The 21,649-nt window shown below is 38.1% G+C and overlaps 1 protein-coding gene across 7 annotated transcripts in view; it reads left to right on the top strand.

The window, feature by feature from the left end:
- Positions 1-21,649, top strand: part of RAD50 (RAD50 double strand break repair protein) — a 71,587-nt gene that overhangs the window by 8,188 nt on the left and 41,750 nt on the right. For 6 of the 7 annotated variants that reach the window (XR_002832005.1, XR_002832004.1, XM_023763782.1 and 3 more), the window contains 5 exons: positions 6,722-6,873; positions 10,337-10,522; positions 10,851-11,055; positions 21,047-21,175; positions 21,398-21,563. Coding sequence is in view for 5 of the 7 variants with exons in the window: in XM_023763782.1 (XP_023619550.1) it covers positions 6,722-6,873; positions 10,337-10,522; positions 10,851-11,055; positions 21,047-21,175; positions 21,398-21,563 (838 nt within the window). In the remaining 2 variants the exon portion in view is untranslated. The remainder of the gene's footprint in view (positions 1-6,721; positions 6,874-10,336; positions 10,523-10,850; positions 11,056-21,046; positions 21,176-21,397; positions 21,564-21,649) is intronic. The other variant, XM_023763781.1, reaches the window with a different exon arrangement.

The following is a 21,649-nucleotide window of genomic DNA, read 5'->3' on the forward strand; positions in this document are numbered from 1 at the left end:
CAGGTGAGGCAGTTAGGGGCAACCAGCCAGCAGAGGGGGGCAGTAGGTGTGACCAGCCGGCAGGGAGGGGGCAGTTAGGGGTGACCAAGCAGGTGAGCAATTAGGAGCCAGCGGTCCAGGATTGTGAGAGGGATCCCGGATTGGAGAGGGTGCATTGCTGAGGGTACACACACACCCCTCCCCTGTGCATGAATTTCGTGCACTGGGCCTCTAGTATATAAAGCATAAAAACAGACACATCGATCAATGAAACAGAATACTGAGCCCAGAAATAAACCCATGCTTATTTATATCTATTCATGTCCACTGCCCATTGTTTGGTTTTTATTGCTGTTAAGTTATATGAATTTCTTATATATTTTGGATACTAACCCTTTTTTGGATGTATTATTGGAAAATATCTTCTCCCATTCAGTAGGTTGTCTTTTTGTTTTATATTTGGGCCCTCTCTTTTTCTTTCTTTTCTTTAATCAATCATGAATATTTATATATATATATATATAAAATATATATATATTTATATATTTATATATATATTATTGATTTCAGAGAGGAAGGGAGAAATAGAAACATCAATGGTGAGAGAGAATCATTGATCGGTTGCCTCCTGCATGCCCCCTAGTGAGGATCGAGCCTGCAACCCGGGCATGTGCCCTTGGCTGGAATTGAACCTGGGACCCTTTAGTCTGCAGACTGACACACTATCCACTGAGCCAAACCAGCCAGGGCTCTTTTTCTTGATGTGTCTGGCAAAAGGCTTATCAATTTTGTTTATCTTTTCAAAGAACCAGCTCTTGGTTTCATTGATCTTTGTATTTTTTTTTTAGCCTCTATTTTGTTTATTTCTGCTCTGATCTTGTTTCCTTCTTCCTGCTCACTTGGGCTTTGTATTTCTAGTTCCTGCAGGTGTAAGGTTAGATTGTATATTTGTGATTTTTCTTATTTCTTGAGGTAGATCTGGATTGCTGTGAACTTCCTTCTTAGAACTGCTTTGGCTATGTCCCATAGATTTGAAGTCATTATGTTTTCATTTTCATTTATCTCAGGTGTCTTTTGATTTCTTCTTTGACCTCATTGTTAACAATTCATTGTTTAGTAACTTGTTATTTAGCCTCCATGTGTTTGTGTGTTTTCAATTTTCTTCTTGTAAATGATTTCTAATTTCATGCTATTGTCATCAGAGAACATGGTTGGCATGATTTCAGTCTTAAATTTATTGAGATTTGTTTTGTGGCCTAACGTGTTCTATCTTGGAAAATATTCCATGTACACTTGAAAAGAATGTATATTCTCTTGCTTTCAGGTGAAATGTTCTAAAAATATTAATTAAGCCGGTCTGGTCTAATGTGTCATTTTAAGCCACTCTTTCCTTATTGATTTTCTGTTTGGATGATCTATCTATTGATGTCAGTGGGGTGTTAAAGTCCCCTCCTCTTATTGTATTACTGGTAATTTCTTCCTTTATGTCCATCAATATTTGCTTTATATATTTAATTGTGCATAAATGTTTACAAGAGTTATATCCTCTTGTTGGATTGATCCCTTTATCATTATGAAATGTCCTTCTTTGTCTCTGGTTACTGCCTTTGTTTTAAAGTCTATATTTTCTCTTACAAGTATTGCAACACAGTTTACTTTTTGTTTACATTTGCACAAAATATCTTTTTTCATCCCTTTACATTCTGTGTCTATCAAGCTGAAGTGGGTCTCTTTTAGACAGCATATGTATGTATGGTTCTTGGTTTATATTCATTCAGCCATTCTATGTCTTTTGATTGGAACATTTAGTCCACTTACATTTAAAATAATTGATAGATATGTAGTTATTGCCATTTTATTGTTTTTTGAATGTATTTTAGTTCCCTGTTCCTTTCTTATTTTCTTGCTATCTTCTCTTGTATGTTTATGACTTTCTATAGTGTTCTGTTTGGATTCCTTTCTCTTTATTTCTAGTATATATCTTACAGATTTTCGGTTTGTGGTTAATATATGCTTCATATATACTAAGTTATATTCGTAGCAGTCTGTTTTAAGTTGATATTTGCTTAACTTCAAACATATTACAAAATCACTACAATTTTTGCTCATCCCTTCTACGTTTATTTTTTTGTCATTTTTTACTTTTGTGTCTGTGAGTGTATCCCTTAATTGATTGTTATAATTACACATTATCTTCCTACTTTGCCTTTAACATTTTTTGTAATACTGGTGTAGTGGTGATGAACTCTTTTAGGTTTTTCTTGCCTGGGAAACTCTTTTATCTCATTTGATACTAAATGATAGCCTTGCTGGGAAGAGTAATCTTGGTTGTATTTCCTTGCTTATCATCACTTTGAATATTTCTTGTCAATCCCTTCTGGCCTGCAAAGTTTCTGTTGAGAATTAGCTGATAGTTTTATGGGAGCTTCTTTGTATATAACTAATTGCTTTTCTCTTGCTACTTTTAAAATTCTTTTTCTTTAAACCTTTTGCATTTTAATTATGATGTCTTAGTGTGGACCTGTTTGGGTTCATCTTGTTTGGGACTCTCTGTGCTTCCTGGACTCATATGTCTATTTCCTTTGTTAGGTTAGGGAAGTTTTCTGTCATTATTTCTTCAGTAGTTTTCAATCTCTTGTTCTCTCTCTTCTTCTTTTGGTACCCCTATGATGCAAATGTTGGTATGCTTGATGTTGTCCCAGAGGTCACTTAAACTGTCCTCAGTTTTTAAAATTCTTTTTTTTCTTTTTGCTGCTCTTATTGGGTATTTTTTGCTATCTTGCGTTGCAGATCATTGATTTGATCATCTGCTTCATGTAATTTGTTGTTGATTCTTTCTAGTGTATTTTTCATTTCAGCTATTGTAATCTTTATTTCCAACCGGTTCTTTTTTTATGTTTCCACCTCACTGAGTTCATCTAATCTTCCCCTAAGTTCGTTGAGCATCCATCACACAGTGTTTTCAACTTTGTGTCTGGTAGGTTGCTTGTCTCTATATCATGTAGTTGTTTTCTGGAGTTTTGTCCTGTTTTTTATTTAGGACATGTTTCTTCATCTCCTCATTTTGGCTGCCTCCCTGCATTTATTTCTATGTATTAGGTAGACCTGCTATGTCTCCCAGTCTTCACAGAGTGACCTTATGTAGCACATGTTCTGTGGGTCCCAGAAGCCCAGTCTCTCTAATTACCTCAGCCGGGAGTTTTAGGGTTTTCCCTTGTATGAGTTGTGTGTGCCCTTCTGTTATAGTTGAGCTTTGATTGCTGTTGGCATGTCATAGGTTTGGTTGACCCTCAGACTAACTGGCTTTGAGTACTGGCTGTGACTACAGTGAGCTGTTGTGTGGGAGCTGACCCTATGAAGAGGGAATCACGTTAGTGGGCTCCGTTGCCTGTTGAGTTTGCCCTTTTGGTATGTTGTTTGTAGAGCTGGTTGGGTGGTGCTTTTGGTGTAGGTTAAAGCTGGCCCCCCAGTATGTTGGTTCTGGAGCCTTTTGGGAGAGGTTCCAGTGTAGGCCAAGGTCAGTTGCCACTTGTGCTGGGCTTGAGGTCACCGGTAGGAGCTACAAAGTGATCTGCAGTTGATTGCTGTTTGTGCAGGGCTTGGAGGCATTTGCGTGATGGCATGGTGCAAACTGAAGCCAGCTGCTACTTGCGTTGGGCTTGGGACCCTTTAATGGGTACCTTGATGTAAGCTGAAGCCAGTGCCAACTTGTGCCTGGCTATAGCTGCTTAGTTGAAGCTACAATTTAAACTAAGAGTGGCCACCACTTATTCCAGGCTTGTGGCCACCTGATGGGAATTACAATGCAAGTGAAGACCAGTCACTGCTTATGCTGGGCTTAGGGCTGCTTGCAGGGCATCCTGAACTCAGCTGCTGCTTGTTTGGGATTTGTGGGCCTTTGAGAGATTTTAGGAAGGTCCACAGCATGAGCCTAGGCAGGCCCCCTGTGTGGAGCAGCCACTGCAGGGCTGGACTTGAGTGGGGTGGGGTCTTAGGGAATCACCAGGGAGGGTTAATGGCCACTTGTGCCCACTGGCTGAGTGAGAGGAGTGTTCAACAAAGGAATAGTGATGCCTATCAGCACTTCCTCAGGGAGAGCTGCCTGGACCCCTGCTCCTTCAGCCCTTGCTGTGAAACTAATTTCTCCCTGGATGTCCCTGGCACTTTTCAAGCTGCTGTCCCTTCTCTGGACCCCAGAACAAGTGAGTTTGTCAGTGAACAAGTTCATGCACAGGACCTTTAAGAAGACAACTTGATTTTTAGTAGTCCTCTGGATCACTGTACTCAATCCCTGCTGGTTTTCACAACCCAGTATTATGGGGACTTCTTTTCCTGGCACTGGTGCCCCTGGTTGGGACCCATTGCTCCTCAGGGGGGACCTCTGCAGCCCAGCTCTTCCTCCTTATCCTTTTTTAAAATTATTATTATTTAAGGTATTACAAATAGTAGTACACGTCTCCTTTTTTTCCCCATTGACCTCCCCCCGGCCTCCCCTACCCCCTGGCCACCTCTACCCCCAGCACTTGCCCTCACGCCGCCCCCCAGTGTCTTGCATCGGTGGGTTGTGCTTATATGTATGCATACAAGTCCTTCGGTTGATTCCTCCTTGTGGAGGCCTGCTGGCTGTAGCACCTTCAGATGTTTTTTAAATATTGTCAGCTGGACCCAGAGCTCAGGCAGAGCCATGCTCTGGGGGCGGTCCTAGTCAAGAGGCTAGGATGCCAATCAGTCTGACTTTCCCACCCAGATGCTAAGGGTGATGGATCCTATTAACTCAAGACCCACCCAGATGTGATATAACTTCCTGTTACCTCGAATACATATTAAATTTACTTCCGATGCTGCACGTCTGTCTGCCCCTCCATCAGAGGGCAGATGCCACACCCGGTCCCAGCTTTCCCTCTATTTCTATCTCAGTCTTGTTTTATTCATTTTTCCTTAAACCTTGTCCTGTTCTAATCAAGATTCATCAACCCCCGCGTTCTCTCTCTCTCTCTCTCTGCGCTGGTCACAGGAAAAGAGAACTCCCCCCAATACCTCCTGATTCTTAATCACTACACTTTGGATGTGAAACCTGCTGGTTCTGTGTCTCTGCTCCTTTTACCAGTCTTGACATGGCTTCTTTATGTCCTTAGTTATAGGACTTCTGTTCAGCTGATCTTCATCTGGTTCTCAATGATGGTTGTTCTGTAACTTAGCTGTAATTTTATTTTTATTTATTTTTTATATATATTTTATTGATTTTTTACAGAGAGGAAGGGAGAGAGATAGAGAGTTAGAAACATCGATGAGAGAGAAACATCGATCAGCTGCCTCCTGCACGTCTCCCACTGGGGATGTGCCCGCAACCCAGGTACATGCCCTTGACCGGAATCGAACCCGGGACCTTTCAGTCCGCAGGCCAACGCTCTATCCACTGAGCCAAACCGGTTTCGGCCTTAGTTGTAATTTTAATGTCCTCATGGGAGTAGGTGGGCATAGCGTTTAGCTCTTCTACCATCTTTACTGGAAGTTCATAGAATCTTAACTAATAAATGTAGGAGAAATAATGGAACTAGAAAATTACTATTGGATAGCTATTTAGTAATCATTCAAGTAAAAAACATTCGTTACTAGATGCTAAACCTCATGGAGGAAAGCTTGATAAATATATTTGTATGATCTTAATATATTTCTCCTCCAATACTTACTAAAAGCAAAGTAGAAAAAAATAAGTTTATGGTGGAGAAGCCTGACAGATACCACTTTTATCAAGAAACTGGTGTTAACATCCCCAGTAATGAGATAAATTGAAATCAAGTTTCATCTGATAAGATTCAATGAAAGGAACATATCATCATTTCTTTAATATTCCTGCCAAAGATGCATAATCTGGTTATAGTCATAAAGAAATATTAGACAAAGACAAATATGGGGAGACATTCTGTAATTTTCAAAATTATCAGGTATGCAAATCAAGGAAAAGCTGAGGAACTGTTCCAAACTGAAAGAAACCAGAGACATGATGTGCAATTCTGAACCATGTAAATTAACAATGTGTAATTTTGAACTAGCTTTTTTGTTATAAAAGTCATATTGGAACAATTGGCAAAACTTGAATGGAATGTGAGGACTATATGGTATAATATATCAATATCAATTTCCTGATTTTTATGATTGAAATGTTTCCTAGGAAATATTGGTAATGGGATAGCAGATGAGCAACTTACTCTCAAGTGGTTTGGGGGCAAATTATGTATATTATATTTCTACTTTTCTGTAACCTTGTAATTTTTTTAAAAACTTTTAAAAAATGTTTTTGGTGCTTAAAAACTAAAATTTATTTGAAAAATCACACACCTGAGTTTTTAAAAATATATATTTTTTATTGATTTCAGAGAGGAAGGGAGAGGGAGAGAGAAATAGAAACATCAATGGTGAGAGAGAATCATTGATCGGCTGCCTCCTGCATGCCCTCTACCAGGGATCAAGGCCACAACCCGGGCATGTGCCTGTGGCCGGAATCGAACCTGGGCCACTCAGTCCTCAGGCAGACACTCTTTCCACTGAGCCAAACCAGTTAGGGCACCTAATATCTTAATGATGCTGAATAATATAGGGGAATATATAATTTAAATAAATCAAACAGTAAAATTAAATTCTTTTGTTCACTCATTTTCAGTAAAATTGCTTGTATTTTCCTTCAGAACTAGCATCCTAATGCTTATTAAGGTAGCATTTTTTTTCTATTTTACCTTGAAAGGTTGCTCAAGAAACAGATGTTAGAGCCCAGATTCGTCTGCAGTTTCGTGATGTGAATGGAGAACTTGTAGCTGTGCAGAGATCTATGGTGTGTACTCAGAAAAGCAAAAAGACAGAATTTAAGACCCTGGAAGGAGTCATTACTAGAACAAAGTAGGTGTTTATTTTATATTTGATTATCCGTTCATTTTCTGTCTTTTAGTTTTTTTTATGGTTTTTCCTACTACTTTGAGTTTATTTTAGGGGAGCATATTAATTTTTAACAGACTATTTTTTAGGGCAATTATAGGTTCTCAGCAAACTTGAGCAGAAAGTAGCCTGTATATTCCCTGCCTCTACATATGCACAGGCTCACCCACTGTCACCATTTAATTTTTTACTTGGTTACAATTTATCAGTTAAACAGAATGATCCCATTAAAGATTTCTTGATAATGTTCCATTCTTTTGAGTAATTTATGAACAGTTGCTGAATTGAAGATCCATAGTCACTCAAATATAGATTGAATGAAAAAATGGTAGTATCATGTAGGGATGGGTGAGATGAGAAGTAGACAAGTAGGAGAGAGTAATAATTGGTCCATTTCAACTGAGCAAGTGTCATCTTGCAGTGAGTATGGATTTTGGAATTAGGCCACCTGGATTTAAGGCTTTATCTTTGTTGAGCAAATTACTTAACTGTAACCTTACCCCCTTCCTTTTTCATTTATTTCTTATTTGTTAAACTAGTGAAATAATCCTTTTATTTAACCAGTAATGTGTAGCATCTATTATGTGTTAGAGGTACTATACTAGCCACTAGCTTTCCAAGCAGGTTCTTTTTAGTGGCTTTTAAGCACATACCTTTGATTTCAGTCCACTCCAGTTACTGTTTCCATCTTCCCCTTTACAGCCAATCTTCTCAAAAGAATTGTTGATACTTACTGTTTTCATTTCTTTACTTTCTCCTCACTCCTTCTCTGGCCCCTTCCTCTACTGAAACAGCTACAGCTAAGGTCACTAATAACCTCTGTATTAATTAAGATAATGCTGTGGTTATATAAAATAGGCCTCACAGTGAGTGAGCCTGTTTTTTTCATTTGTAAAATTGGGGTTCAGTATCACTGTACATATTAAAACAGATGTAAGGATTGTGCTAGTGCATATTAAATGCTTAATATGTATTAAGAGCTCATGTATTAGTTTTCTATGACTGCTGTAACAAACCACAAACTTAGTGGCTTAAAACACAATTTATTTTTTTTAAATATATTTTTATTGATTTCAGAGAGGAAGGGAGAGGGAGAGAGAGAGAAATATCACTGATGAGAGAGAACCATTGATCTGCTGCCTCCTGCATGCCCCATACTGGAGATGGAGCCCACAACCCGGACATGTGCCCTAACTGGGAATTGAAACATGACCTCCTGGTTCATAGGTCAGCACTCAACTACTGAGCCATGCTGGCCAGGCAAAACAACACAATTTATTATCTTGCAGTTCTGTGATTTAGAAGTTTGAATTGGGTCTCACTAATCTAAAACCAAGGTGTTGGCAAGGCTGTTTCTTTTTGGAGGCTCTAAGAACAGTCTGTTTCCTTGCTCTTTCCACCTTTTATTTTATTTATTTATTTTAAATATATTTTTGATTTCAGAGAGGAAAGGAGAGGGAAAGAGAGATAGAAACATCAATAATGAGAGAGAACCATTGATTTGGCTGCCTCCTGCATGCCTCTTACTAGGGATTGAGCCAGCATCCTGGGCATGTGCCCTGACCAGGAATCAAACCATGACCTCCTGGTTCATAGGTCAGCGCTCAACCAGCGAGCCATGCCGGCTGGGCACTCTCCACCTTTTAGAGGCCACCCACATTCTTTGGTTCCTGGCACTCTTCCTCCATGTTCAGAGCTAGCAACAGTGGACAGAGTTTTCACATCGCATCACTCTGACTTCCTCTTCTGCCTCCCTCTCCCAAACTTAAGGACCCTCTCCTTACCTTGGCCCACCCATACAATCCAGGATAACCTATTTTAATTAAAGTCAGATAAAGGGCAACTTCAATTTCATCTGTCATCTTAATTCCCCTTTGCCTCATAAACTAACACATTCACAAATTTCAGGGATTGTAATATAGATCTCTTTAGAAGGCCATTGTTCTATGTACTACAACGCAATAAAAAGTAGATGTTAATCACTTCTTACTTGAACATGTTTTTAGATTTCCATGACATGCCGAAACACTGTTCCCTCTTCCTTTTCCTTAAAGCCAACTTCTACCCAGCCAATAAAAGTTGGAGCTGTACAGACTTAGTCCTAGATCCCCTTTCATTTTTGCTCTATATTCTCTTCTTAGATATCTTATTTATACCTATTGCTCAATTTACTGTGTATTCATAGGTAACTCACAGATTTATGTCTCCAGGCCAGACCTCTGTTTCTAGACCGATGTACTTAACTGCCTCTCTAATTTTTCTACCAGTTGTTTCAAAGATGCCTCAGATTCAACTATACCAAGTTCATGATCCTTCCCCTGACTCCCCTTGAAAAACCTCTTACAGTTCTCTTACTCTCAGTGAATGACACCACTACCTATCTAGTGACACAAGCCGAGAACCTAAGTCTGTTTTGATATCTTCCTTGCCCTTCATATTCAGTCCATTATCAAGTTGTGTGGATTTAACCTGAATGTCTTTTTAGTCTTCTTCTTTCTATCTCTATGATGACCATTCCAGTTCAAGCTACCATTATCTTTTCCTGGTATAATATGATAACTTCCTGCTCTATCTGTGTCCATTCAATCCCCCTACAAAACATTCTCACTTCATTCAGTGTAATGTTTTAAACATACATAAGGGAATATATAAATGACAGGAAAGATCGACACTGCTTCTGCCTACCTCATCTAGTTGTTAACAGATACTGGACAGAAGATATGAAAGAAAATGGTAGATTTGTCCTTCTGCTGAAAGATACTGAGAGATCTCTTGGAATCCAAGGACAAGGATGCTCCTCGCTCTGGGTACACTGATCTCATTTAAGAGACCCCGAAGCAGTTCTCTTTATTGTATTGCTTTGGCAGTGTGACCCTAGAACTTGAGGTCTACTGATTAAGAATCCTCCCTGGATTTGCTAGATGGGTACCACTAAGGTTTGTTTGCCTTTACTCTCCTTTTACCATGTGTCTGTTATTAAACAACCCCTTATCTAAACTACACAGTCTTTACATGTTTTTGTTTAAGGCACCTTTGCCTGTCTGCTCTGGATTATCATGTTTTGTTTTATTCTCTTAAGACCCTTATTTTCCTTATTTTTAAGTTCTAGGGATGGGAGGTAGTTTATTTTTCTCTATGTATTGTCTATAGGTATTTTAAATGATTGTAATTAAAAATCCAAATATGTAAAAACATATTACATAAATTCTTACATCTTTTTCTGAACCACACAGTTTTACGTACTTCTTTTCTCAGTGAACTGCTGAATTATTTCAGAATACTTTTTAACATGAGGAAGCTATTGTAAGAGGGATGAATGAAGGGACTTTTTTTTTTTACAAGTATAACATAAAGGATTGATTTAAGCACTAGAATAGGTACAACTGGAGGTTATTTTACATAAATTCTTTATTTTCATTTTCTATAGGCATGGTGAAAAGGTCAGTCTCAGCTCTAAGTGTGCAGAAATTGACCGAGAGATGATAAGTTCTCTTGGGGTTTCCAAGTCTGTGCTAAATAATGTCATTTTCTGTCATCAAGAAGATTCTAATTGGCCTTTAAGTGAAGGAAAGGCTTTGAAGCAAAAATTTGATGAGATTTTTTCAGCAACAAGGTTTGTAACATTTAATTAGACTTTGTAGCCCATTAAGTTATTGATATGATTGCAATTTGGATATATCTTTCTTAAAACAGATAAAATTTTAAAGGCAAGAAAGTCATTAATTATTACTTCTCAGTAGCAACCAGTGGGCATATTTCCTTTCAGTTTTCTTTCTGTGCATGTTAACTACCTGATTGACAGTGTATATGTAACTTTTTCACTTACCATATGTCATAAGCATTTTCCAAGTTATTAAAAACTTTTAATGACTGCATAATATTTCCTTGTATGAATATACTATCATTTACTTAGCCAGAAATTTTTTTTAATATCTTCATAGGTACATTAAGGCCTTGGAAACACTTAGGCAGGTACGCCAGACACAAGGTCAGAAAGTAAAAGAATGTCAAACAGAACTAAAATATCTGAAGCAAAATAAGGAAAAAGCTTGTGAGATCCGCGATCAGATTACTAGTAAGGAAGCCCAGTTAACATCTTCAAAAGAAATTGTCAAATCCTATGAGAATGAACTTGATCCACTGAAGGTAATTTGATTTCTTATATGCTAAGGAGAAAGTCACCTTTTACCATGGTAGCACTCACCCCTTATGACTCAGTGGTTCTCAACCTTCTGGCCCTTTAAATACAGTTCCTCATGTTGTGACCCAACCATAAAATTATATTCGTTGCTACTTCATAACTGTAATGTTGCTACTGTTATGAATCATAATGTAAATATCTGATATGCAGGATGGTCTTAGGCGACCCCTGTGAAAGGGTCGTTCGACCACCAAAGGGGTCGCGAACCACAGGTTGAGAACCGCTGCATGTACTTTATTTTGTTATGAATTTGAATGATACATATATTTCTTGAAATATGTACAGTACATAATACTTGATAATGGTAATAAATTACTATGTTACTGTTTTATGTATTTACTACATTGTACTTTTTATCATTATTTTAGGGTGTACTCTTTTTACTTATAAAAAAATTTTTGCTATAGAACAGTATGCCTTGTTAACACCGGCAGTAGCTTCATACAACTCGTGTTCAACGTGTCTCTTGTGCTTGATTTAATCTCATGTTATTTTGTTCAGCATGTCTCCTACGTGTACAGAATCTATTGCTAATGTTGCTGGTAAGAGGTCACATTGAGGGAGTGACCTGGAAATGAATTTAAAAGTAATTAAGGACTATACAGGTGGAAAATTAGTGATATTCATTGTTCTTCGGTCAGGCATGTCCCATTCTACCATAGCACAAGTCTTAAAGAACAAGAGCACAGTGATGAGAACTATTAAAGGATCTGCTTCATTGAAGGCAGCAAGACTAACAAAAATTAACCCCTAGAGTGCCAGAGAACGCTATCGCGCTCCTCCTGCAGTGTCCAGTTCTAAGTCTGCTTTTATTAGTGATGATGATATTGCTAAATATGTCAATTCTTGCTGTGAAGATGACGATTTTGTGGAAGATATTGAATATGTAACTTCATTTACTTGCGATTCATAATTTTTTTCCTAAACTGCTGTAAAATCAGCAAAAATGCCTTGGCAATTTTAGCATAGTTCCTAGGATATTGGTTGGCACTCAAAGGGTTAAAGAGGGGGCCTACATCAGACATGATCTGAATTGGAGACCAGACACAGAAGTGTATTCTTCTCAGCACCTTGATCACAGCCAAAGCAAAAGGATTGTGATGTTAAAAGAAAAGGCTGGACCCTACTATCATGTTGATTTTACTGCTAACTGTGGGCGGTTTAAACTATTCAAAAATAGTTATTCATTCCATGATGTGAGAGTGAGTGGTGAGTCTGCGAGTGCTGATGTGAAAGCAGTTGAAGAATTTTTGGAAACTCTAGAGAAGTTGATTTTGGAGGAAAATTACTTGCCTGAGCAAATATTCAATATGGATGAAACCCCTCTATTCTGGAAACAGATGCCTGGAAGGACTTTTATCCATAAGAAGGCCAAGTCAATGCCAGGTTTCCAGGCTTTTAAGGACAGAATAATAGTCTCATTTTGAGACAGTATATCAGGAGCAAATTGAAACTCTTTGGATCTGGCACAGTGAAAACCCAAGGGCCTACAAGCATATCAGAGAACACAAACTGGTAGTGTATTGCAGGAGTTACAAGAAGTCATGGATGACCCAGCTGCTCTTCCAAAATGCCCTCCTGAATTGCCGTGCCCACCAAATGGAGAAGTAGTATTTGGAAAATAACATAGACCTATCAAGATTCTGCTTATTGATGATAGTGTTCTTGCACATCCTCCTTTCATTGGTGATCTTCATCCCAATATCAAAGTGGTGTTTTTCCTCCAAACACCACCTGTTTGATCTAACCAATGTATCAAGGAATTGTAGCTTTTAAGACTTTCTTCCTGAGGGGGACCTTTGCCCAGGCGATTGCTACAGCTGAGAAGACACTGATGCAATTCTGGGAGAATTACAGCATCTATGACTGCATCAGGAGCCTTGCTGGAGCTTGGGGTGATGTCACCAAGGAGTGTATGAATGGCATCTGGAAGAAGACACTTAAAGGGTTCATCCATGACTTCTAAGAAGTTGCCAGGATAAGGAGGTTACAAAAATCAACAAGACCATGGTTGAGATAGCAAACAACTTTAACGTGGATAATGGAAGAGCTCTTAGAGATGGTTCTGGAGGAACTGACTAATGAGGAGTTGTTAGAACTGGAATAGGAACACATAGAAGAAGAGGCAAGAAAAAAAGAAACTTCAGGAGAAGAAAAAGAAGAACCCCCGCCCCCCAAGAATATTCTTAGTGAAGCCTTTAGCAGAAGCTTTTGCAGATTTCAACTGGCTCCTTAAAAAGTCTAATAACATGGACCCCAACACCGAAAGGTTTTCAGTAATAGAGAGGAATATTCATGGTGCATTATCTGCTTACAAGCAAATCTATGATGAAACCAAGCAAACCACCATGAACATATTTCTGAAAAGAGTGACACCTACTTAAGAAGATCCTCAGGCAGGTCCTTTAGGTTATTCCAGAAGAAGGGATTGCTATCATAGGTGATGACAGCTCCATGTGTGTTATTGCCCCTCAAGACCTTCCATTGGGATGAGATGTGGAGGTGGAAGACAGTGATATTAGCCTAGGCCAGTGGTCGGCAAACTATGGCTCGCGAGCCACATGCGGCTCTTTGGCCCCTTGAGTGTGGCTCTTCCACAAAATACCAACTTCTGCGCATGGGCCACGAAGTTTCAATCGCACTGTACGTGCGCACCCGCACCTGGTATTTTGTGGTACTTTGTGGAAGAGCCACACTCAAGGGGCCAAAGAGCCTCATGTGGCTCGCAAGCCCCAGTTTGCTGACCATGGGCCTAGGCTAATATGTGTGTTTGTGTTTTAGGTTTTAACAATAACAACAAAAAAGGTTGAAAAAGTAAAAAAAAAAGTTAAAAGTTTGTATTTTAAGCTAAGTATTATCACAAAAGAATCAAAGAGTTAAAAAAAAGGTTACAAAGTAAAAAAGGTTATAGTAAGCTAAGGTTAACTTGAAGAAAGAAAAATATTTTTTAATTATTTTTGTGTAGGTTAAGTGTACAGTGTTTACGAAGTGTACAGTAATGTCATAGGTCTTCACATTTACTCACCACTCATTCACTCACTCACCCAGAGCAACTTCCAGTCCTGCAAGCTCCATTCATGGCAGGTGGGTATATGTTATATGTAGACCGATGCAATTCAAACACATGTTGTTTAAGAGTCAACTGTACTGTACCTTTTCTGTGTTTAGATATACAAATACTGTTGGGTTACAGTTGCCTTCAGTATTCAGTATAGTCATATGCTATATAGGTTTGTAGCTTAGGAGCAATAGGCTATACCAGCCGTGGGCAAACTACAGCCCGCAGGCCGGATCCGGCCCGTTTGAAATGAATAAAACTAAAAAAAAAAAAAGGCCATACCCTTTTATGTAATGATGTTTACTTTGAATTTATATTAGTTCACACAAACACTCCATCCATGCTTTTGTTCCGGCCCTCCGGTCCAGTTTAAGAACCCATTGTGGCCCTCGAGTCAAAAAGTTTGCCCACCCCTGGGCTATACCCTAGAGCAGTGATGGCGAACCTGTGACACGTGTGTCAGAGGTGACACGCGACCTCATTTTTTTGGTTGATTTTTCTTTGTTAAATGGCATTTAAATATATAAAATAAATATCAAAAATATAAGTCTTTGTTTTACTATGGTTGCAAATATCAGAAAATTTCTATATGTGGCACGGCACCAGAGTTAAGTTAGGGTTTTTCAAAATGCTGACACGCCGAGCTCAAAAGGTTCACCATCACTGCCCTAGAGCCTAGGTATGTAGTAGGTTATGCCACCTAGTTTTGTGTAAGTGTACTCTGTGATATTTGCACAGTGACAAAATCACTTAATGCATTTGTCAGAACCTATCTCCCTTGTTAAGAGAAAATATTTGCAAGCTATGTATCTGACAAGGGACTGGTATCTGGAACATAAAAATAACACATAACTCAATAATAAATGAATAATAGTTTGAAAATGGGCAAAGACTCTGAATAGATAGTTCTTCAAAGTAGATATGTGTCCAATGAGCATATGAAAAGATGCTTGACAACAGTATTCATCAGGAAATGCAAATTAAAACCACAATGAGATGCCACTTCATACTTACTGAAATGAGTATAAATAAAAAAAATAAGTGTTGGTGAGGATGTGAAGAAATTGGAGCTCTTATACATGCTGGTGTGAACGTAAAATGGTGCAGCCACTTTAGAAAATAGTTCAGCAAGTTCCTCAAAATGTTGAATATGAATTCTCATATAACCTCAAAGGAAATTAAAACATAAATCTGCGTAAAAACTTGTATAGGCATGTTCATAGCAGTATTATGCATAATAGTAAAAAATGAAAACTCAGATGTCATAAATACCTGATCAGTAAAATATGGCATATCCATATATTGGATTATTATTTAGCCATAAAAAGAAATGAAGTTCTCATACATGCTAAGTGAAAGAAGCCAATCACAAAAGACCACATATTGTATGATTCCATTTATTTAAAATGGTCAGAATTGGCAAATTGATAGAGATAGAAAATAGATTAGTGATTGCCATGGGTAGGTGGTAGAGAGGAATGAATAGTGACTGCTAATGAATACAGGGTTTCTGTTTAGAAATTGAAAATGTCCTAAGAATAGAGTATGGTGATGGTTGCACAACTCTGAATACACTAAAAAACATTGAATTGTACACTTTAAATGGATGAGTTGTAGGGTATGTAAATTATATCCCAATAGCGCTGTTTAAAAAGTGATATAAATCTTTAATTAATAAGATTTAATATAAATCTGTTGTAAGGTGTCCAGGGAGGAAGCATGGCTGAGCTGGGCCTTAAAGGATGGGAAAATTATATCAACAGATTGGAAGGCATTTTATGTATGTTTGTATTTATTCTGCATTTTTTTTTCTTTAAAAGTAATCTATGCTCACAATGAAAAAAATTACAGAAGAATATTAATTTAAAGTAAGAAATGTTCTTCCCACTTATTATTTTTGGCCTCCTAGACACATCCAACCAAAAACTTTTTTTGCATATATATAATATATATGTGCATATATTCACATGTATATAAGTATATATTCACACATACAAGCTTATCAAAACAGGATTGTGTGAGAAGAGCCTGGGTTAAGTAAATCAGGTAAAAGGAGTAAGAGATTATTACAGTCAGATTATGAAGAGTTAATAGGTTTAGAATTTAGTTCAGTAGACAAAAGAATGACAAGTATGCTGTATCTTACTAGACTAGAGCTGTAAGCTCTGAGGTGGCCAGAAAGGACTTTATGAGACTAAATTTGGGGTATGTTTTAAACCAAAAAATGGGTAGGTAATTAGAGACATAGGGACAGTAAAATGCAAACTGTCTTTGAACACTATCAAGGAAATTCATATAGCTGAAGTAGAGCATATGAATAGGAAATATGTCAAGATAGGCTGGGATAATATCTGATATTTATTTGAGTGGTGCCTAGATTCCAAGATTGTAGCAAACATTGAGGTGTTTGTAAATTTCTTTGTTTAATTTGACTAGTTCTCCAAGGTTTTAATCTTATTCTCTTCAGAGCCTAGTCCAGTGCCTGGCATATAGCAGGTGGGTCAGTAGTATTTATTAAGTGGGTTATTTCCAAAGTCCTTTTTTAGCTCTAATATTTGAGAATTCTTTCCTTCATAGAACTCAGCATAAAGTTTGGATCAAGTCACCTTCCCAGCAGCTATCCAGGGATAGCTTCATTTCACTACTGCAGTATAATTCATTCTTAACCATTTTTACAGATTTCCCCAGTCTTTAAGAACTCTTTCATAAACTACTTTATTTCCATCCCACCACACTGGCTCATTTAGCCCTGTTTTTCTTTCTTTCTATCAGTGGAAACTGATTGAGAAATTTGTTTTCAAGTTCAAAAACTTATTTATTTTTCCACACACACAAGTTCATAGTCATCTATACTAATACAAGGGTAATATGCTAATTAGACTGGATCCACTGGACGTCTGACATCCTTCCGGACAAAGCCACGGTGGCGGGGGCCGAGGCAGAGGTGGTTAGGGGTAATAAGGCCGGTAGGGGAGGGCAGTTAGGGGTATGGGGAAGCAAGCAGTTAGGGGTGAGATCAGGCCAGCACAAGGGAGCAGGCAGTTAGAGGAAAGATCAGGCAGGCAGGCAGAGGCGGTTAGGGGTGATCAGGCAGGCAGGCATGCGAGTGGTTAGGAGCCAGTGGTCCCAGATTGCGAGAAGGATGTCCAACTGCCGGCAGTCGGACATTCCCCGAGGGGTCCCGGATTGGAGAGGGTGCAGGCAAGGCTAAGGGACCTCCCTCCCCCCGTGCATAAATTTTGTGCATCAGACCACTAAGCCTATATAATAAAGATGTAATATGCAAATGGTCATGAAGCGTATCGGCTGACCGAGTAACGACCGGATCATGGATCAGCAGGAGGGTGGGGCAGCGAGCTACAAGCGGGTGGTGGAGAGCTACAGGAGGGGGCAGGGCAGCAAGCTATGAGGTGGGGAGGGGGGACGGGGAGCTACTGGAGGGCGACAGCAAGCTACTGGCACACGGATTCGTGCACAGGGCTACTAGTTACATAGTAATAGCCCAATTACCCTATTCATTTGTCTCATTTCACACTAATGCCTAAGCTTTAAGCACTCTGCTATATTTTTTGTTGCTTACAAATTTGTCTTAGCTCCTTTTATTAGATTGTGTGCTCTGGGGATAGAGCCAAAACACAAGTGTCAAAAAAAGAATCCACAGCATCTGGCGATGGGCTAGATTTAAAAAATGAAGTAGATAGGGATGTCACAAACAATTCAAGCCCAGATAATGTTAATGCCACCAAGAGGCAGTGAAAACACTGACTGAGGGAAGCTAAGAAGTTTTTGAGAAGTAGAGTACCATTGTGGGTTTGGTTCCAGACTACTGCAATAAAATGAGTTGTAATATTTTTGCTGGTGGATAGGCTCTACTCCAATTTGTAAACAATGCAACTTTTTGAAGTGCAATAAAATGAGACACAATAAAATGAGGTAAGCCTGTAATCAGTGTTTTGAAGATTCAATCCATTTCTCTTGGTTAGACTGTTCAAAAGGTATTCATTAAGGGCCAGCTGTATGTCAGTCACTGATCAAAGTGCTTTAAAATGTATTTTGTAAGCTCCACATTAATCCTGTGAGGTTTTTAGGAAAGAAAACTGAGGCACAGGTTTTCATGTTGGAAGTAAGAGATAAAGCCCAGATTTGAATCCAGGCCTCTCTGATTCCTATGCCCATACTATTAAACGTCAGATTTACATATTTACATATAGTAAATATGTACATATAGTAAAATTTACATATAGTAAAATCAACCCTTTTAAAAGTATATAGTTCAATGAGTTTGGGCAAATGCATATAGTAGCATTGCTACCACTCCAATCAAGATACAGAACATTTCCATCACCTCAAAAAGTTTTTAAAAGTCTGTAGTCAGCCTTCTCCCTCCATCCCCAGCCCTTGGTAACCACTGATTCGTTTTGTCTTTTCCAGAATTGTCACATAAATGGAATCATAGCTTATGTAGCTTTTTGCATCTGACTTCTTAGCATGTTGCTTTTTAATTAGTCTCTTGCACATTTGGGTAGTTACTCCTTTTCATTGCTGAGGTTATTTTACTGTATGGCTATAGTACAGTATGTCCATCTGTTCCCTGATTGATGGACGTTAGGTTGTTTCCAGCTTTTAGCTATTACAAATCAAACTGCTATAAACTTGTGTATGGGTCTTTGTTTGTAGTATGTTTCTTTCTAGGGTAACTCTCCAGGAGGGGAGTTGATAGGATGTATGGTAAGTATATGTTTAACACTGTGAGCTGCCACTTTTCAAAGTGGCTGTACCATTTCATACTCCTACCAAGAATGTTTACGATTGAAGTTGCTCTGCATCCTTTTCAGCTCTTACATTGTTAGTCTTTTTTTATTTCAGCCATTACATTAGATAGGTTGTATCTCTTGAGTATATTTTTTTCATTGTGCCTTTAATTTTTCTAATGTCTTTGGATGTTGAGCATCCTTTGTATGTGTTTATTCACCATCTGAATATCGTTTTGGGTAAAGTGTCTTTGATTCTTCTGGCTATTTTTAAAAAATGTTTTAATCCTCACCCAAGGACATTTTTCTCCCATTGATTTTCAAAAAGAGTGGAAGGAAGGGAGGGAGGAGGGAAGAGAGACAAAGAGAGAAACATTGATGTGAGAGAGACAACGCTCTAACTACTTAGCAACACTGGTCAAGGCTATTTTCAAATTTTTTTGTCTTACAAGCTGAATATTAAAAGTGCTTCAGATAGTTTGGATACAAGTCCTTATCAAATACATATTTTGCAAATATTTTGTTAACTGCTTTTCAAAGGGCAAGAGTTTAGTTTTTATGAAGTCCAGTTTATCAATTTTTCTTTTATAGTTTTTTATCTAGGAAATCTTTTCCTGACACAAAGATTTTTTTTCTGTATTTTCTTCTTGACATTTTATAGTTTGAGTTCTTACACTTAAGTATATGCCCTGTTTCGGGTTAATTTTAAAATATGGTGCGAGGTAGGGTTGAGGTTTGCTTTTTTGCATACAGATGTTTAATTGTTCCAGCACACAAAGCCTAGGTCATAACCATTACACAACTCTGCATCCCAGTCTCATCTCTTACTGTTAAGTATATATGTAGCTTTATACAAGTTAAGTCCTCCAAGTCTCCTACCTAGTACATAGTCTCATAGGATTAAAGAGAATGTATAGCAGCAGCTAGTACAATGTCTGCAAGTTGGTAGGCATTCAGTCATGATAGCTGTAACTGTAAATATAAAATTTTTTTTTTTAATATTTTTTTTAAAATATATTTTATTGATTTTTTACAGAGAGGAAGGGAGAGAGATAGAGAGTTAGAAACATCGATGAGAGAGGAACATCGATCAGCTGCCTCCTGCACATCTCCTACTGGGGATGTGCCTGCAACTCAGGTACATGCCCTTGACCGGAATTGAACCCGGGACTTTTCAGTCCCCAGGCCGACGCTCTATCCACTGAGCCAAACCGGCCTCGGCTATAAAATTACTTTTTTAAAATCCTTTTTCAGCTAACATACTGAACACCTATTATATGTGCTAGTGATACATTAGTGAACAAAATTCCTATTTTTATAGTGATTACATGCTACTGATTAATTTACAAATCACAAGATGGTTTGATACAATTTTATTAAATGACATTAAAGTTGAGGATGCATTTTGGTGCAGCTTTGGAAGCTTACAATAAATAAGCACTGTAGTAATGCCTTAGTTTAAAAATCAGGTTCTACAAATGTCTTGTAAGAGGAATCGGTCAGCCTTGGAAATGTAATGGCAGTAGAAGAGCATCACCCAAGGAGAATGCTCTGAACCAGGTCACACATATTCCTAGGAGATGAGGCAACCAGCTATCCCAGGAAGCAGACCACTGAGGTTATTTATCACATTTCACTTGTTCAAAGTCCTCTGTGCTTGAGCCAACTTTGAATTAAAGTATAATCTTCATGTAAATTTGCCTACAGGCTCAGAATGCACTGGTGACTCACCCTGAGTCTCTAGCCCACTCAGTTTTCCTAACTTTTTTAAATACATTAAATAGCTAACCTTTTGAGGATTAAATTCTTAAAATGTGGTACTTTGCATAATGTGGCTCTAAGTACTCAATTAATGAATGACTTTTGGGGGTGTTGAAGATGAGACATGGCTTTGGAGTTAGATTTGGAGTTTACTGCTTTTCTTTACTAGCTATGAGGAGTTGGGCAAGTTACTTAATGTCTCCGATCCTTAGTTTCTGTATACCCCCTTTACAGTATTGTTCACATTAAATGAGATCACTTTTACCAAGTGCCTGACCCTGGCACATCTTATGTATTTCTCTTTATCCATCTGTGTTGTAAACTATAGAGAATTTTATTTATCGTAGAGTGTTTGTTTATTTCTAGAATCGTCTCAAAGAAATTGAACACAATCTCTCTAAAATAATGAAACTTGACAATGAAATTAAAGCCTTGGAAAGCCGAAAGAAGCAAATGGAGAAAGATAATAGTGAACTGGAACAGAAAATGGAAAAGGTTTGTGGTGATAGAATTTTGTTCTTTAAAATTCTGGGGTTATTATAGTGAACCTCATTTTAATCCATTTTGCCACTCATTTTGAAAGAAAATCCTTATGATGTTTGCCTTACTTCCAAGTATATGTTAAGAGGAAGGATATTGAATACTTTTTTCATACTTTGTACCTCAGAGTGATATCTTCTTATACTTATTAAAGCTCTTTATTTTGGTTTTGCATAGGTTTTTCAAGGGACTGATGAGCAACTAAATGATTTATATCTCAATCACCAGAGAACAATAAGGGAGAAAGAAAGGAAATTGGTAGACTGTCAGCGTGAACTGGAAAAATTAAATAAAGAATCTAGGCTTCTCAATCAAGAAAAATCAGAACTGCTTGTTGAACAGGGTAGGGTAAAGTATTTACTTGGTCTTTCTTATTGTAATATTATGCATTCAGCATGAATGATGAATCCTCCAGGGAATTTATGCTGA

The sequence above is a fragment of the Myotis lucifugus genome, unplaced genomic scaffold (assembly GCF_000147115.1).
Source record: "Myotis lucifugus unplaced genomic scaffold, Myoluc2.0 scaffold_300, whole genome shotgun sequence".
Taxonomy (NCBI): Eukaryota; Metazoa; Chordata; class Mammalia; order Chiroptera; family Vespertilionidae; genus Myotis; species Myotis lucifugus.